The sequence below is a fragment of the Cyprinus carpio genome, chromosome A23 (genome assembly GCF_018340385.1).
Source record: "Cyprinus carpio isolate SPL01 chromosome A23, ASM1834038v1, whole genome shotgun sequence".
Taxonomy (NCBI): domain Eukaryota; kingdom Metazoa; phylum Chordata; class Actinopteri; order Cypriniformes; family Cyprinidae; genus Cyprinus; species Cyprinus carpio.
In genome coordinates, this window is record NC_056594.1 from 12,166,822 (window position 1) to 12,180,645 (window position 13,824).

Genomic DNA, 13,824 nt, shown 5'->3' on the forward strand with positions numbered 1-13,824 from the left:
ATCTCTTTCCACTCAGTCCTCCATGCCAGCTTTTGGGAAGAGTCTCGGTCTGGTAAACTCCAGTCCATCCTTCCTTTCAGACCCTTATTCATATTCTCACATACTTCCCTATACCTCCACCTCCAATGCAAATAAATCTCTCTTTCCCCACTCGGTCAACCCCACGACTAATCTCACAGAAGCTCCATCACTAACTTACAGACTGGCATTGCACCAACCACAAGTGTGTGTGGCTGAGAATGGACTGGCACTGTGCGTTTCATCAAAGTGTCTTTTTTATATAACCATATATGCTTCACTGCCTTGTCCACAGCCACCATGCGTTTCAGCGGCTTACTGCACCTGGATAAGGTAGAGGGCCAGGAGGTCTTCTACACGCCTGAGATGGAGGACCCCAAGTCAGAGTTGTTCGGCGAAACGGCCCGGAGCATCGAAGGCGCTGTGAGTTGTGCAGCTCAAACTTATACTTGAGTTCACTTTCAGTTAAGCTTTGAAAAGAAGTTCAGGTTCAGGTTTCGGTTACAGTATCATTTTATTAAAAAAAAGCAACTATCAAAACTACATGAAGTTTTATGCCACTTTAGTGATGCTTTATTTTTCAGTCGTGTGGCAGTAGCTCAGCTTTTTCAAAACACTGTAGATGTTCCAAAAAGTAGCAGAATTACTGAAACTTGATTGAAGATTAGCTTCTTGTTTATCACAGATGCTTTTCTTGTTGTATGTACCTTTTACTTCTTCATCCATTCTCTTTTCTCTTGAGGTTGGCCCCATGGGAATTATTCCAGAATGCATTGTGATAGGTGGAATTATCCAGCAAAATAGGTTGAATGTGACTTTTGAAAAAAATATGCGTCTTGTGATCTGTCAGTTGCTGGAAATGCAGTTCATTAGCATAAAAATAAAATAAAGACACTTGATTTTGAAGTTTGTGATCAACACAAATCCCATTTTAGCAACCAGCACTCACTGTCCAGATGCTGAATATAGTCTGATAGCGCAGGCAACGATATCGATATTTCAGTAGCTCATAGCAATACTAGTGACATTTCACATTATTTGATACTAATTTGGACAGTGCCGCAAAAATTAATATGCTGTTTAAATTTCACTGTGACATAGTTAAATATAAATAAATTAAATTAAAACAATGGCATGTAGCTTTCAAGTATTTCTCAATCAATTAAACATTGCAAATTTTGACAATTAAATTCAGTGAGGGTTATTTCTCTCTCTCTCTCTCTCTCTCTCTCTCTCTCTCTCTCATTCAGTTATAATTTTTAATGATTTATTGAAAAATTATTATTTTTTTAAGGTACATTACAAAGACAAAAAAGCAGGAACATGGGAAAAAACAAATAAATAGAACCAAAAAACACAGTAAGATAATAGTGAACAATTACAAACAAGATAGATAGATAGACAAATATTATTTATTATACTATTATATTTAATAATATTTTGAATTATGTTTTATTTTTAGATTTTCATTTTCATTTTAGTTAAATTTTGTTTGTTAAATTGTGTGCTTTTATCAATTTTATCAGTTTAGATTTTATTTTAATAAACTTTTGTCGATTTTGTAAGTTTCTATAGATGGTTTATTTGTTTATTTTGGTTTAGTTTTAATTACAAAAGGCTATTAATAATAGTTTTAGTTAACAGTGTATCAACACTGGCTGGTATTTTAGCCTCAATGCATTGATACTTTTGACATACTGATAGCCTAGCTTCTCTCACTAAGTTTTTCTTGCATTCTTCAGCTGACACTGCAAACTACCTGCTAGAATCTGCTGAAGAAGCGGGCGATTTGTTCTCGGCTTTTTAACCCATTTAGGGTGTGTCTGGGAATGAAGAGCAGTGCGATGAGTTCCACTTATCTAATCACTAATCTTATCACTAATGTTAGCTAGTACTATGACTGAGATTCCCGACAGGGACTAAGCGAGGATGTAATCAGCCTTTCTCTAGGAGTGCTCTACCTGACACAGAAAGCTAATCCCCCATACTTCACTCTCTTGCTCGGTGAGGTCCAAATCTCAAATGGGTCCATGGTCAGTAAAGAGCCAGCGATTGAAATGGTTTCACTTGCCTTGAGCGTGTCCTTATCCTGCTTCATGATGTTCATGATGCCCCAGGTTTAACAGAGCATCCCCTCCCCTTCAAGCCTCTAAATCTCCACCCTGTCTTTCCCTTCACTTAATTTCAACCCTGTTTGCTAGACTCTGTGTAAGCAGCTTCTGAGAATAGAGACCAGTTTCTGGATCAGCATTTCCATCCAGAAATGCTGGGCAGCCTGGTTTTGTTGGGGGTCTCTCCAGTGAGGCCTGAAGGAAGGGAGGGAGCGTCTACTTTCATTTCTTGCCCAGCATGGATCCAAAAGTACAATGAACTCACACAGGGTCAGCCTAGAGGCAAAAGCCATTATGTCTGTGACAATTGTGCGCTTTTCCAAATTCAAGTGCAGCTGTGAATGAAAAGAGTGAAGAAGGAAAACACAAGGCCCTTGGGTGACTTGAATGGGGTACTCGATGGACCTCCTGCTGAGGCACTCTAACAGAATGTGCAAACACGTCAGAAAGCAATAGAACAACTCACAAAGTGGTTTGTGAGTCAATTGAGTGCATCCTAATCGGAAACCACTTCTCGTTTGCTCTAATTTTGACCAGTTAGGTGCACTGAAATGAATTTGGTTTTGGTGAAATGGTCTTTGTATTCAGGGAACCAGCAGCAACTAAGCTCCTCTTACATTATACCAAATCAGTGACAGAACTCCCCTACATGTACCAAGGTGGAAACTGAGCCGATTCTTAACAGCAACGTTGTAATCTGACATTTACCACTGACTTCAAAATGTGTTCCTGTAATTACTTCTTCACTGTAGTTAAATGTCAATTTGTGCACCGAGACCCGATGGGGTTCAGTAGAGTTTTTCCACTGACACACTTTCTCATCTTGTGGAGGAATGTGGTGTTAACAAGAACTAGATCAGCACATCGAGCTTATTACCAGTTCACACACTGCACTGGGGCATTTACTTCTTTGTTTTTCTCTGTCTTACTTTCTTTCTGCTTTTATTTTCTCCAGCTGAATGAATTGTTCCGCAAGTCAGATGTCCGGAAAGACTTCAAGAGTGTCCGTGTGAAGAATCTGGCCCCCAGCAACTCCATAATAGCCTTTATTGAGATTCACTTTAGCCCAGGTAAAGTTACATCAAAGGTTTTTTCTTAAAAGATTGTTTACACGAAGAGGTCTCTCAGTGATCACTGAGAATGAATTGTTCCCAATGATAATGTTTTATGTACACATCATGTTTGCATCATTTCAGTTGCCAACTCCCTATTTCCAAATAATCTAATGCAGGGGTGCCAAATCTATCTCCTTCAGGGATGCAGTCCTACAGAGTTTAGTGCCATCCCTACTCCAACACACATACCTGTAGTTTTAAAATAGTCCTGAAGGACTTTTTTTAGCTGGATCAGGTGCATTTAATTATGATTGAAGCTAAACTCTGCAGGACTGTAGCCTTCCAGGAATTGAGTTTGCCATACCTTATCTAACGGCTCAAACTCCCCCACAAAATTAGCACTGAGCACAATGTGGACACTTTTAGTAATCTTGTGTAATGAAAGCCAGCTAGTGGCTGTGAAGAGGTGCCCACATGATGCTAATTTGGATCCTGTTTGGAGCATTGCAAGAAGGACCAGTTAACATTGGTGCCGTGACCCTGATGGGAAGTTCTGGGGGTTGAGTGTAACAGTGGCCAACTAGTAGGAGCTGTGCACACAACTGAGTAGGGGTTGTGGTCTTTAGCATCCTTGTAGACATGCCTGCCTCCCATGCCGGTTGACCTTGGTTTGAATCCCACTCCGAACATTGCGCATAGGACCAGTTACATTGGTGCGGTGACCTGGAATGTAGTAAGGTAGCCGTCTTGAGTGTCCTTGTTAGCGCACACATCTCCCATGCTGACTGATGCTGGTTCAAATCCTGCAGACTGAGTAGGACCAGTAACACTTGCAGACTTGAAACTAAGCATGTCTAGCATGCTATGCCACAATAGTGCGGAATCACTACTCGATCCAGGCTCTTTAAAATGCTGAAAGTGCACTTGACTACAGTGCATATCTGGACGTATGCCCAGTTATAATGCTTTTCTCCATCATTTGATCACCACTGATTAATAACAGTTGCCATGACAACAAACATATCTTTAATAAAATTACTTTTGCCACCAACTTTCCATGGACGGTAATAGTGCAATGTTTAAGAGAATTAAAAAACTGAAATAAAATGAGCCTAATTTGCATAGACAATGATGTGTGTTGCACTGACAAGAATAATTGTAACTTAATTAAAATATTTCAGGGCATTTATCTGGATTCAACTGCATTGAATGTACTTAGTGAAGACTTTTTGCACTAAAATACAGCACTGTTTTTGCTGCTCGATGTTGTTTATTATCTGTCTCCCCCAGTCATTCTGTTTTTCGTTATCCTGTTTTTATTTACTTTCTTTTTTCAAGCTGCTTCTAATTTATTTCTAAAGCGGCTCTAGAGCACAAAGCACACAGTCTGACTTATACCCTCCTCCCACATCGAAATTCCCCCAGTCTGCGCTCCTTTAGAAACATGCCCATGGCAAGAAATAAAAAGAACATAAAAACTCCCTTGTATGTTTGAAGAAAATAATAATTCAACACAGCAGAATGAGAAATATAAGTTAAGTTAAAAAATTCCTGAAGATACAGCTCTTGTCTCTTATGTCTGCCGGAGTGGTCAGAGAGCGTGGCCTTTTTAGCGAGGTAATTTATCAGCTAGGAATTCTGAAAAAGCTCCTTTATTTCAGTCTCCATCGCTTCTCATGCTTTTAAAACCCTGAGCATCACACTAGCTGATAAAAATCTCCTTCACTATTCTCTTTTTATTGGTCCCCTTCAGTGGCACAAGAGCACAATTCTAGCACAAGCGCCTGTCATAAAGGCGGTCTGTGGTGGCCAGTAACAGGACCATCTGTGGAAGCGTTATTAGAGTGCATCATCCCAACGTCCTTGAAATGCATGGTGGTTCAAGAACAGTTTCTCCCAAGGGCCTATTAGACGCAGGCTTTTCTTTGTATATTTGCAGTATGTTATGTCAAGTGCAAGGGTGGTGGGGCTGGTTAGTGTTGGTTCTTCATACTCTGCTGTGCAGAAGGTTCACCTCTGGCTCTGTTTAATGTTGTGTTCTCATGCTACAGACACAAGGTTCAGAGTGGAGGATATTGAGGGAGCCCTTCTCAAACAGCTCAAGGCATCTAAAGACACTGGTATCATTGTGAAGAAACCTGAGGAAGAGAACATCCGCATCACCACCTATGGTAACCTGCTTGAACCTGCTTTTCTGTCTTTTTTATTTTTCTCTTGCCGCCTTTTGTTGAATGTGATTGCTCTTCAAGCTGCCATTTGATAGCCCTGAGTGCCTTTTAGGACTCAAATAACTCAAAAAGTTCCAGCTTATTGAACATCAGACTGTATGTCTAAGCCTCGGTTTCATTTGTCAATAATTAAATATGTCTACCCTGACTAAAGCCTGTTGACCTACTTTTTCTGTCTCTCCATTTTTTAGGTCTTTCATCTGTTCCTTTCTTCACGACCACAACAACCACCGTGGCATCAGTCACAACTCCCACCACCACAATACTGTCTCCCACTTCTGCATTTACCACTCTCCGCCCGACCACCACCAGACGACCCTTCACCAGCCGCAGGACCACCATAGCCTCACCAGCCACCACCACTCCATCTCAGGCCCCCATGACCACAGTCTCGCTGAAGAACAGACTGATGGTCCATGCCAACAGACTGTGTGACTCCCAGCCCTGCCGTCATGGTGGAACCTGCGAGGAGGAGAATAATGACTTCACTTGCATCTGTCCTGCAGGAAGAGGAGGAGCCGTGTGCGAGAAAGGTGAGGAGAACTATAAAAAAATCTGTGCATTGCAGGAACAAATGATTGAAAGAGTGAATCTTATAAAATCATAGCCAGATCAAATTTTAATGACCACATAATCAACAAAAAAATATCTTTCCATAATAAAACAAACACATTTTTAGGACCATTTAAGATTTATTTGTTGCATTATTATGTTATTTTCAGGACAATTAAACATACTTTTCCTATACAATTTTTTTTTATTATGCATCTCATTACTGCAATGTCGGGACAATTTAATTTTGAGGTTTTTTTCTGGTAATTATAATTGTTCTCAGTGGTGATTTTTATTAAAATGGTGTAATAAGCTGTTGTCTTTTTTAATCAACATTAAAGGCAGTACAGCAGATACTACCATTAATCGTTTACAATTTTAAACATTTGAATATATTAATATTTTAATACAGTTTATAATATATTATGTATTTAAATAAAACTGTTTTTTTTTTTTTTTGCATTTTGCATTTTGCTAATGTGACTTTGAGAAGGATTTTTTGCTGTATTATAATGCAGTCATAATGCAGAAAAAAACTAGCATCTAAATTTCATTATAATCATTTTCGTCAAGCAAAGTATTGTTTCCTATTTCTTTTGATCCTTCTTTTGGTGTGAAATCAACCACAATAGAAGTACACTTGAATATTTCAGATATGTTTGAATATTAATTATTATTAATAAATGATTGCAATTAAATATCCATTATTTATAACTGTTATTATTTATAATTAATATTCCGGCATATTTGAATCCTTTGAAAAAAAGTATTCAATAATGATTGAATTTAATTTTGTAGCCCTGCTGTTACCCTGAAGAAATTTTAATTTCTGAAGCTCAATTCTTTGTCTCTGTTGGTGGGATTGGGATATGAAACTACCTTTTGCTGCTGTGTCAGGTTATAATTGACACTAATTACATCGTTGAACTTTAGTTAGTATCAAACCGCTGTGAGGTGAAAAAAGCCACTAATTAAAGGCTTGTAAGTAGCCCTCAGACACTTCCTCTGATCAATCAGGTCATTAAAGAGTGATGAAGAGAGAAGGCTTCATCAGCCTTGCATTCTCCCGAGAAAAGGGTGAGAGACAGCCGAGAGAGAAAGAGAGAGGTGTTGATACATTTCTGAGCATGGGGATTCTCTGTCTGGAATGTCAATGTCTAACAGAAAAGTCCAGGGAGGACTACGGTACTCATCTTTGCAGGTCTTATGTTTTTTCACACTAGGGAATATAACAAACACAAACTGAATGGCACATCACCGTAGTATTGACAGGGGTATCTGTGTTATCTGAGGGAGACACGCTTGAGCACAGTTTTGTTTGTCACTTTATCAGTAGAAAGCAGACTGTTAAGGGATTGAAGGCCAAGTTGAGAGTCTCTGATGAACTGCTTTATCTGTCTTCTACCTTCTGTCCTACTCAGTTATAAAGTACTTCATCCCATCCTTTGGTGGTAAGTCTTACCTGGCTTTCCAAACCATGAGGGCCTACCACACTGTGCGCATTGCCATGGAGTTCAGGGCTTCGGAAATGACAGGGATATTGCTGTACAATGACCAAAAAGGCAAAAAGGACTTCTTGTCTCTGGCACTGGTTGAAGGACATGTGGAGCTCAGGTAAATAACCAATGGAAAAAAAAAACACATTCGTTACATACTGTAAGGATGGAAATCAGTTCTTACTCAGAGTGATTTTCATGACCATTACAGATCCATTAACTATTTTAATTTGTGATTTTTCTCTGTGAAGTTTAATACTGGTTCTGGGACGGCTTCAGTGATCAGTAAGGTCCTGGTAAGACCGGGTCGCTGGCATCAGCTCGTAGTAGTGCGTAACAGGCGTAATGCCATGCTGAGCGTGGACAATGAGCCCAGCGTTGAAGGACAAAGTCCCCCAGGAACAGATGGACTCAACCTGGACACAGACCTTTTCATCGGAGGAGTGCTTGAAGACATGATACCAGAGTAAGAGAAGCTCTAGAACACCTCCGAATAACACTAACAAGAGCCTCTTTTGTCTTGTTAGAAGCCATAATGAAACAATATGGAGAATAATAACCTAAACCACTGACTGTCTAAGATTGTCTGCGCGTGTTTGCAGAAACCTGCCAGAACAGCTAATATGACTTAATAAGATTGAGCAGAAATTGCCAAATCAAATTAGCATCAATCAAAGATGTTGTGAAACACCACTTGAGTATAATTGAATGTTTTTCCATCTGTTCTCAGGCAGGCAAAGAGTGTCTTTTCTCAAATGAGAAGAAGACGTCTTTGTTTTTTTTTTGTATTTTAATAATTTCATGCTGTTGTTACATTTTCCATGTCATTTAAGAATTAAGATGAGAATTAAGGAGGAAAGGACTGACAAGACTTCACTTGTTCTTGCAGTGTAAAGGAGAGGACGTCAGTTTCAACAGGCCTGGTGGGCTGCATCCGCATGCTGGACGTCAACAACTTTGTCTATAACCTGCAAGAGAATGGCGACAGCATTCTATATGGCTCTGGCGTGGGCGAGTGCGGCAACAATCCATGCCTGCCGAACCCCTGCAAGAACGGAGCCTCTTGCCAGGTCAAAGAAGCCGAGATGTTCCACTGCAAATGTGTCAATGGTTTCTCTGGTAAGTACACCTTTTCACTTAAACGTATTTCTAAAATACTTTCATTGGTTACGCTAATGTTGTCTCACCAAACAGATTGCTGTTCTATTTGGTGCTAATAGTGGTGCAGAAATGACAACCTTCAACTATACACTATTGAATTATAAAAGGTTCTGCAGTCACTTTCTGTTGAAGTTCTGAATATCTGGACTTGACTGTATTGATGAAAGATTCAGCAGGGCAGAGGATACTTGTCTAATCAGTTTTTAGCCTTATGGTTATGTAAGAAAGATAAGTGTTTACCCAATAATATGAAGGCAGCAAGGACAAACATGAAGTGAATACAAAAATCCTGAATATACACACCATGGATAGAAAGGGAATAGGAAAACCATTGATGTTTTCAGAACAGAAACGAACTATATTTCTCAGTTTAATAAATAAAAAAATCTGATTGTATAAAAGAAAATCAAACATTATTCAGCTCAGTCACAGCCACTTTTGAAGCACCAAACTTCTAAATGAATCTGATCGAGTCTCTCATGGACACATAGAGTTTCTCTTGTTTCTATGTTCATTTATTTATTTATTGAATACATGTATGTGTTTTTTAATAAAATCAAACATAGAATTACCTTAACATATTACATATACATTAAATGTTTGTACAAATATTATACTATATACAATACAAATACAAATATATTTTTTGCATTATTCTAATGAGCCTTTGGGAGAGAAATGTGTTTTCTTTAAAATAATTTAATAATGCAAAAAATTAAATAGGATTCATAATCTTTAAGCAAAGCATTTGGCACAGCCATTAGGACAGGTCTCAGTATTTCTAGTGCCAATTTATTCTTAATGCCAGTGTTATGATGAACATTTTTCAATGTCTGCCACATGAAGTTTGTCCAATCTTCAACAAAATTGGCTCAGGTCATCTTCAGAACAAGACTCACAAACATGGATTTTGGATTTTCAAAACCACTAGACTGTAAAACACCAACAAATTTGATGGTGATGCTGCCAAACACAAAGTTGAATCTGTATCTTGGATATTAGTGAGAAAAAGGTTTTTTTTTTTTTTTTTTGTTTTTTACAAGGCATCCTTGGTGTGCATAAAATAAATCTTCTTTCAAAACATCAAGAAACCTAACCAGCTCCAAACTTATGAAGGATAGTATATATTCCACTAGTGTGCTTGGCCCTGTAATTACTGTATGTCCATCTTTGCTTTCTAACAGCATAAGAAACGGTAGGAGTCATCAACACAGAAGTTACAGTGTTCTCTTTGTTCACTTCGAAGAAGCTTTTTTTTCTCTCCTTCTTGCAGTGTTGCTCCAGACATTTGAAATATTGCCCAGAGTAAATTGCTCTGTTGTTCTGCTCACAAGCCTTTATTGAACAACCTTTATAATAATACAGTTCAATATCTTCCACTTTATTTCAGTGCTGCAGAATGGCTGCAATGAGGTGTGTAGGAAAATGAAGACCCTTTGAAGTAGAAGTGTACACAAAGAAATTGGCTAGAGGGATAAATATGTGGGATAACCTTTAATGTTTAAAGAGCAGGATTGTAAGTTGGAGGGTTGGCAGACTGTCTCCTTGATAGAGCGGCCTTATAGTTTGAGAGCAAAAGAGAGAGACACCTAGCAGAGCATCTCAGAACACGGCGGGGGCTTTCATTACAGCAAGCAGCAGTTGCCGCCCATGGCGTGATCTCCTACTATGTTCTTTGTGATGATGGGAGTGTTCTGATGAGACTAGAAGCATTTTCAGTCTCTCAAACCAGGAGGGCACACAAGCACAACATGCAGCACTATGGCGTAATCTAAATTTGTAATCATTAAAAAGAGAATAGAATTCTATTAGAAAACCTCTACACTCTTAAATATAAAGCTTCTTTATTAGAATCTATAGTTCTATGAAGAACCTTTAAAGGATTAGTTTGTTCAAAAAATTTGTTCACTTAAATGGTGGCCAATGGGCTGAAGGTTTCAATGTGGCTTAAAAGGGCTCTACATGACCCCAGCCTAGGAATGGGGTCTTATCTAGCAAAACGATCTATAATTATTTTTAAAAAATTAAATGAATAAATGTATATACCTTTTAACCACAAATGCTCGTCTTATTCTGGAAGTGAACTACTCTTTAACATAAATGGAAGCTTTCCATTGCACAAAGGGTTCTTTACAGTGGAAAAAAGGTTCTCAAACTGTTTGTCAAGTCATGTTTTAATAACATATTTCATATTGGCCATAAAATCTGACAACACTGGTTTCATGAATTTAACTTCTTTAGCTCGAATCATGCTGAAAAACTGTATTTGTCACAGTATCGCTATTTTTCAGCTAATATAGCTATTAAACAAACTCTATCAAAAAGGCGATTGGCTCTGATGGGTGCCATGTTAATTTCTCTGATTCATTTCACTTTCAATGTGACTCTGAATCTGTGACTTAACTGGCCAGTTTGTATTAGGGTTGACAGGAAGTTGTTTGATTTCTCCCCAAGTGGCCTTCTTATCATCTTTTGTTTATGGCACAATTTCTGTTAACAGGTCCAACCTGCGCTGACGCTCACAACCCTTGCGACCCCAATAAATGTCACCCGTCATCACGGTGCCAGGTCCTTCCGGAGGGAGGATACAAATGTGAATGTCCAATGGGACGTGAAGGCAAGCACTGTGAAAAAGGTACAGTACTACATCATAGTAAAAATACCGTAAATGAGCGTATCGACTCCCCTAAGGACTGAAATAACTGCTACTTCTCAGTTTTAATTTCAGTATTGATTTTTGTCAGGATCGATTGGTTTGGCTTGGATATTTGCTGTAGAATTATCAAGGGAAAAAAGGGGCTGAGGTTATGGTGGGGTGATCAAAGTGATATTCTTCAGTGGGTACCATACTGTAAAATAGGATTTACCAGTATAATGGAGACTCAGCATCTGGGAGGTGATTTGAAATTCTTTTTCCTTTCACACTATGTCTGAGTTGCCATCCTGAACTGGAAGATCAAGCATATGGTAGGTTGCGGGGGGGTGGATTTCTCTCCTATGGGAGCTGGACCCTAATCTGGGAAGAGATGCTTCGTTCTGCTGCTATTTCGAAGCTTTCATTAGCACTCTCACTCTGTTGCACTTCTCTCTCTCACCTCATTAAAATTCTTGCAGATGTTTTAGACTGCAAGCATTAGTGTGTTCAACTATATTAGACACCCCCATGATGGGGGGGTGTCCGGCCCTATTCACTAGGCCGTGAACCCCTTTAAATTTAGATTAAATTCGCCTATTTATTGCGATAGTGCCTACCCACTTTCTTCAGCAGCATTGGTTCTGGAAATATTTTTCCCATTCATTTTTTCCATAGGGATTTTTAAAAATTCTTCATTAAATAGTAGTTATAAGCCATCAACCAAATTAAACAATCGAACTTTGATTTGAAGGAGGGAAATAACGATTGGTGGATTTCTTGCAGAATCTTAAGTAATGTAGTTTCTCATGAGGAATCCCGCTGTTAAACACGATAATTACAAAATAAGTTTAAATAATGTAGGCTCATTCAACAAAAGCATATACAGATGATAACCAACTTTGTAGCTCACAGTAGGGTTGACTTTAAAGGTTTAGAAGTTACTGTTGAAAATTTCCTATGAAGAAAATGAAAAGAACTTTTACTTTTGGAACCCGATTGTCACACATTGTAGAGCTTCCAACTCATTTACATCCACCATCAAGTCTTTACTGACTGTTAAAAACTGAAAAGCTACATTTTCATGACTATCATTGCTGCCTGTCTGTATCAGCGATACTATTCCAGTAATTTTATTAACAATATGATATCACTAATAGTGGGCGGGCCACTTTCATTATTCACAAGGTACCCCAGGACTGCAGTATGTCATTGCACACACATTCAAGCAGCTGTTCAACTATCATATGAGAGGGGCCAGAGAGTCACCTTTTCATCTAAGAAAGTCTCCATTAGCAAGTAATTAAAATAAATTGAGGTGAACCAGAATCAATGAGTTGAGCACATCCATCAGACGGAGTGTTTTTTTTATTTTTTTTATCACTTGAATCAATGAGATGAGTAATTCTATCAGTCAGCTGCACATCATGATTAATGGCAAGTCAGTCAGGCAAAGTGTCCAGGGAGAGTGGCTATCTCAGATAAGAGACTGTCCAGCACTGTTTGGCTTTTCTGAAATGACTAAGTCAGTTACAGGAGAGCACTCCCTTATGGGCGAGGTCAGAAGGTAACATACATGCAGCATGCTGAAAGAAGGAAATTTACATTACATAACAGTCTAGTCAGGAAACACTTTTTTCTTAGAAGTTACGATACGCTATTGTCTCTGAAGCACTGCTGGCCTTAAGAATAAATAAAAAGTAATACATGATTTATCCATTAGCTGCTATTTAGAAATTTATAGTCAGTGAATTGTTTAAAAAGCCAATTGCTTTCATAATGTGGTGTATTTCAGAGTAAAGAAAATATATATTCTTATAATAATATTATTATATATTCAGTAAGAAAAAATGCTAGTTTGCTAAGGAATGCTTAATTCTAATGCTAATTTACAATAAGTTTTTGTGCTTTACAAAAGGGTCATACTTCATACTTTCTCTTCTACTAGTTTTGTGAAAATGGAATGTTTTATATAAAAAATGTTGTAGTTTAATGGAATATTTAAAAATAAATATGTAAAGGAAGGATTGTTCAGTTGTCAGCAATTTACCAAACATCCTGTACTGTTGAATGTTGCCAATCCCTAAGCTGCTCTCCATTTTGACTCTTCACTTTATTGTGGTGTCTGCAAGTGTTGTGTCTTCTTGTACAATAGCGAAGTTGCCGCTGTGTTAAACAATAGCTAATTAGCTTTTTAATCTCAGTCTGCCATCCCAGACTGAGCATGCGCTCATCCTGTGTAATTACTACAGGGTGCATGCTGGGCTGAGTGGCAGTGCTATGTGCTGATGGGTGTGAGTGTATGTGTGATCGTGTAAGCTATATACAGTGTCACTGTCTGGTCTCATAATTGGAGGAACATCTCAAACACATTGTTATCTGCAAAGCATAATAGACTTTTTCATATTTTCCAGTGTCAGACAAGGGAGGCGCTTTCATTCCTTACTTTACTGGAGACTCTTTCCTGGAGCTCAAGGGACTTCATCTCTACGGCCAGGATCTGAGGTATTACATTACATATTGGCTATTGTTTTTTGCATTTATTATAATGATGCACATAGTAGTGTTATA

The 13,824-nt window shown here is 38.4% G+C and overlaps 1 protein-coding gene across 1 annotated transcript in view; it reads left to right on the forward strand.

Annotated features, from left to right (window-relative positions):
* LOC109045062 (agrin) overlaps positions 1-13,824 on the forward strand; it is a 267,061-nt gene that overhangs the window by 236,229 nt on the left and 17,008 nt on the right. Inside the window, exons 21-29 of the mRNA XM_042713167.1 lie at positions 314-441; positions 3,085-3,199; positions 5,236-5,355; positions 5,604-5,945; positions 7,386-7,578; positions 7,711-7,926; positions 8,350-8,579; positions 11,122-11,256; positions 13,668-13,758. Of these exons, the coding sequence (XP_042569101.1) occupies positions 314-441; positions 3,085-3,199; positions 5,236-5,355; positions 5,604-5,945; positions 7,386-7,578; positions 7,711-7,926; positions 8,350-8,579; positions 11,122-11,256; positions 13,668-13,758 (1,570 nt within the window). The remainder of the gene's footprint in view (positions 1-313; positions 442-3,084; positions 3,200-5,235; positions 5,356-5,603; positions 5,946-7,385; positions 7,579-7,710; positions 7,927-8,349; positions 8,580-11,121; positions 11,257-13,667; positions 13,759-13,824) is intronic.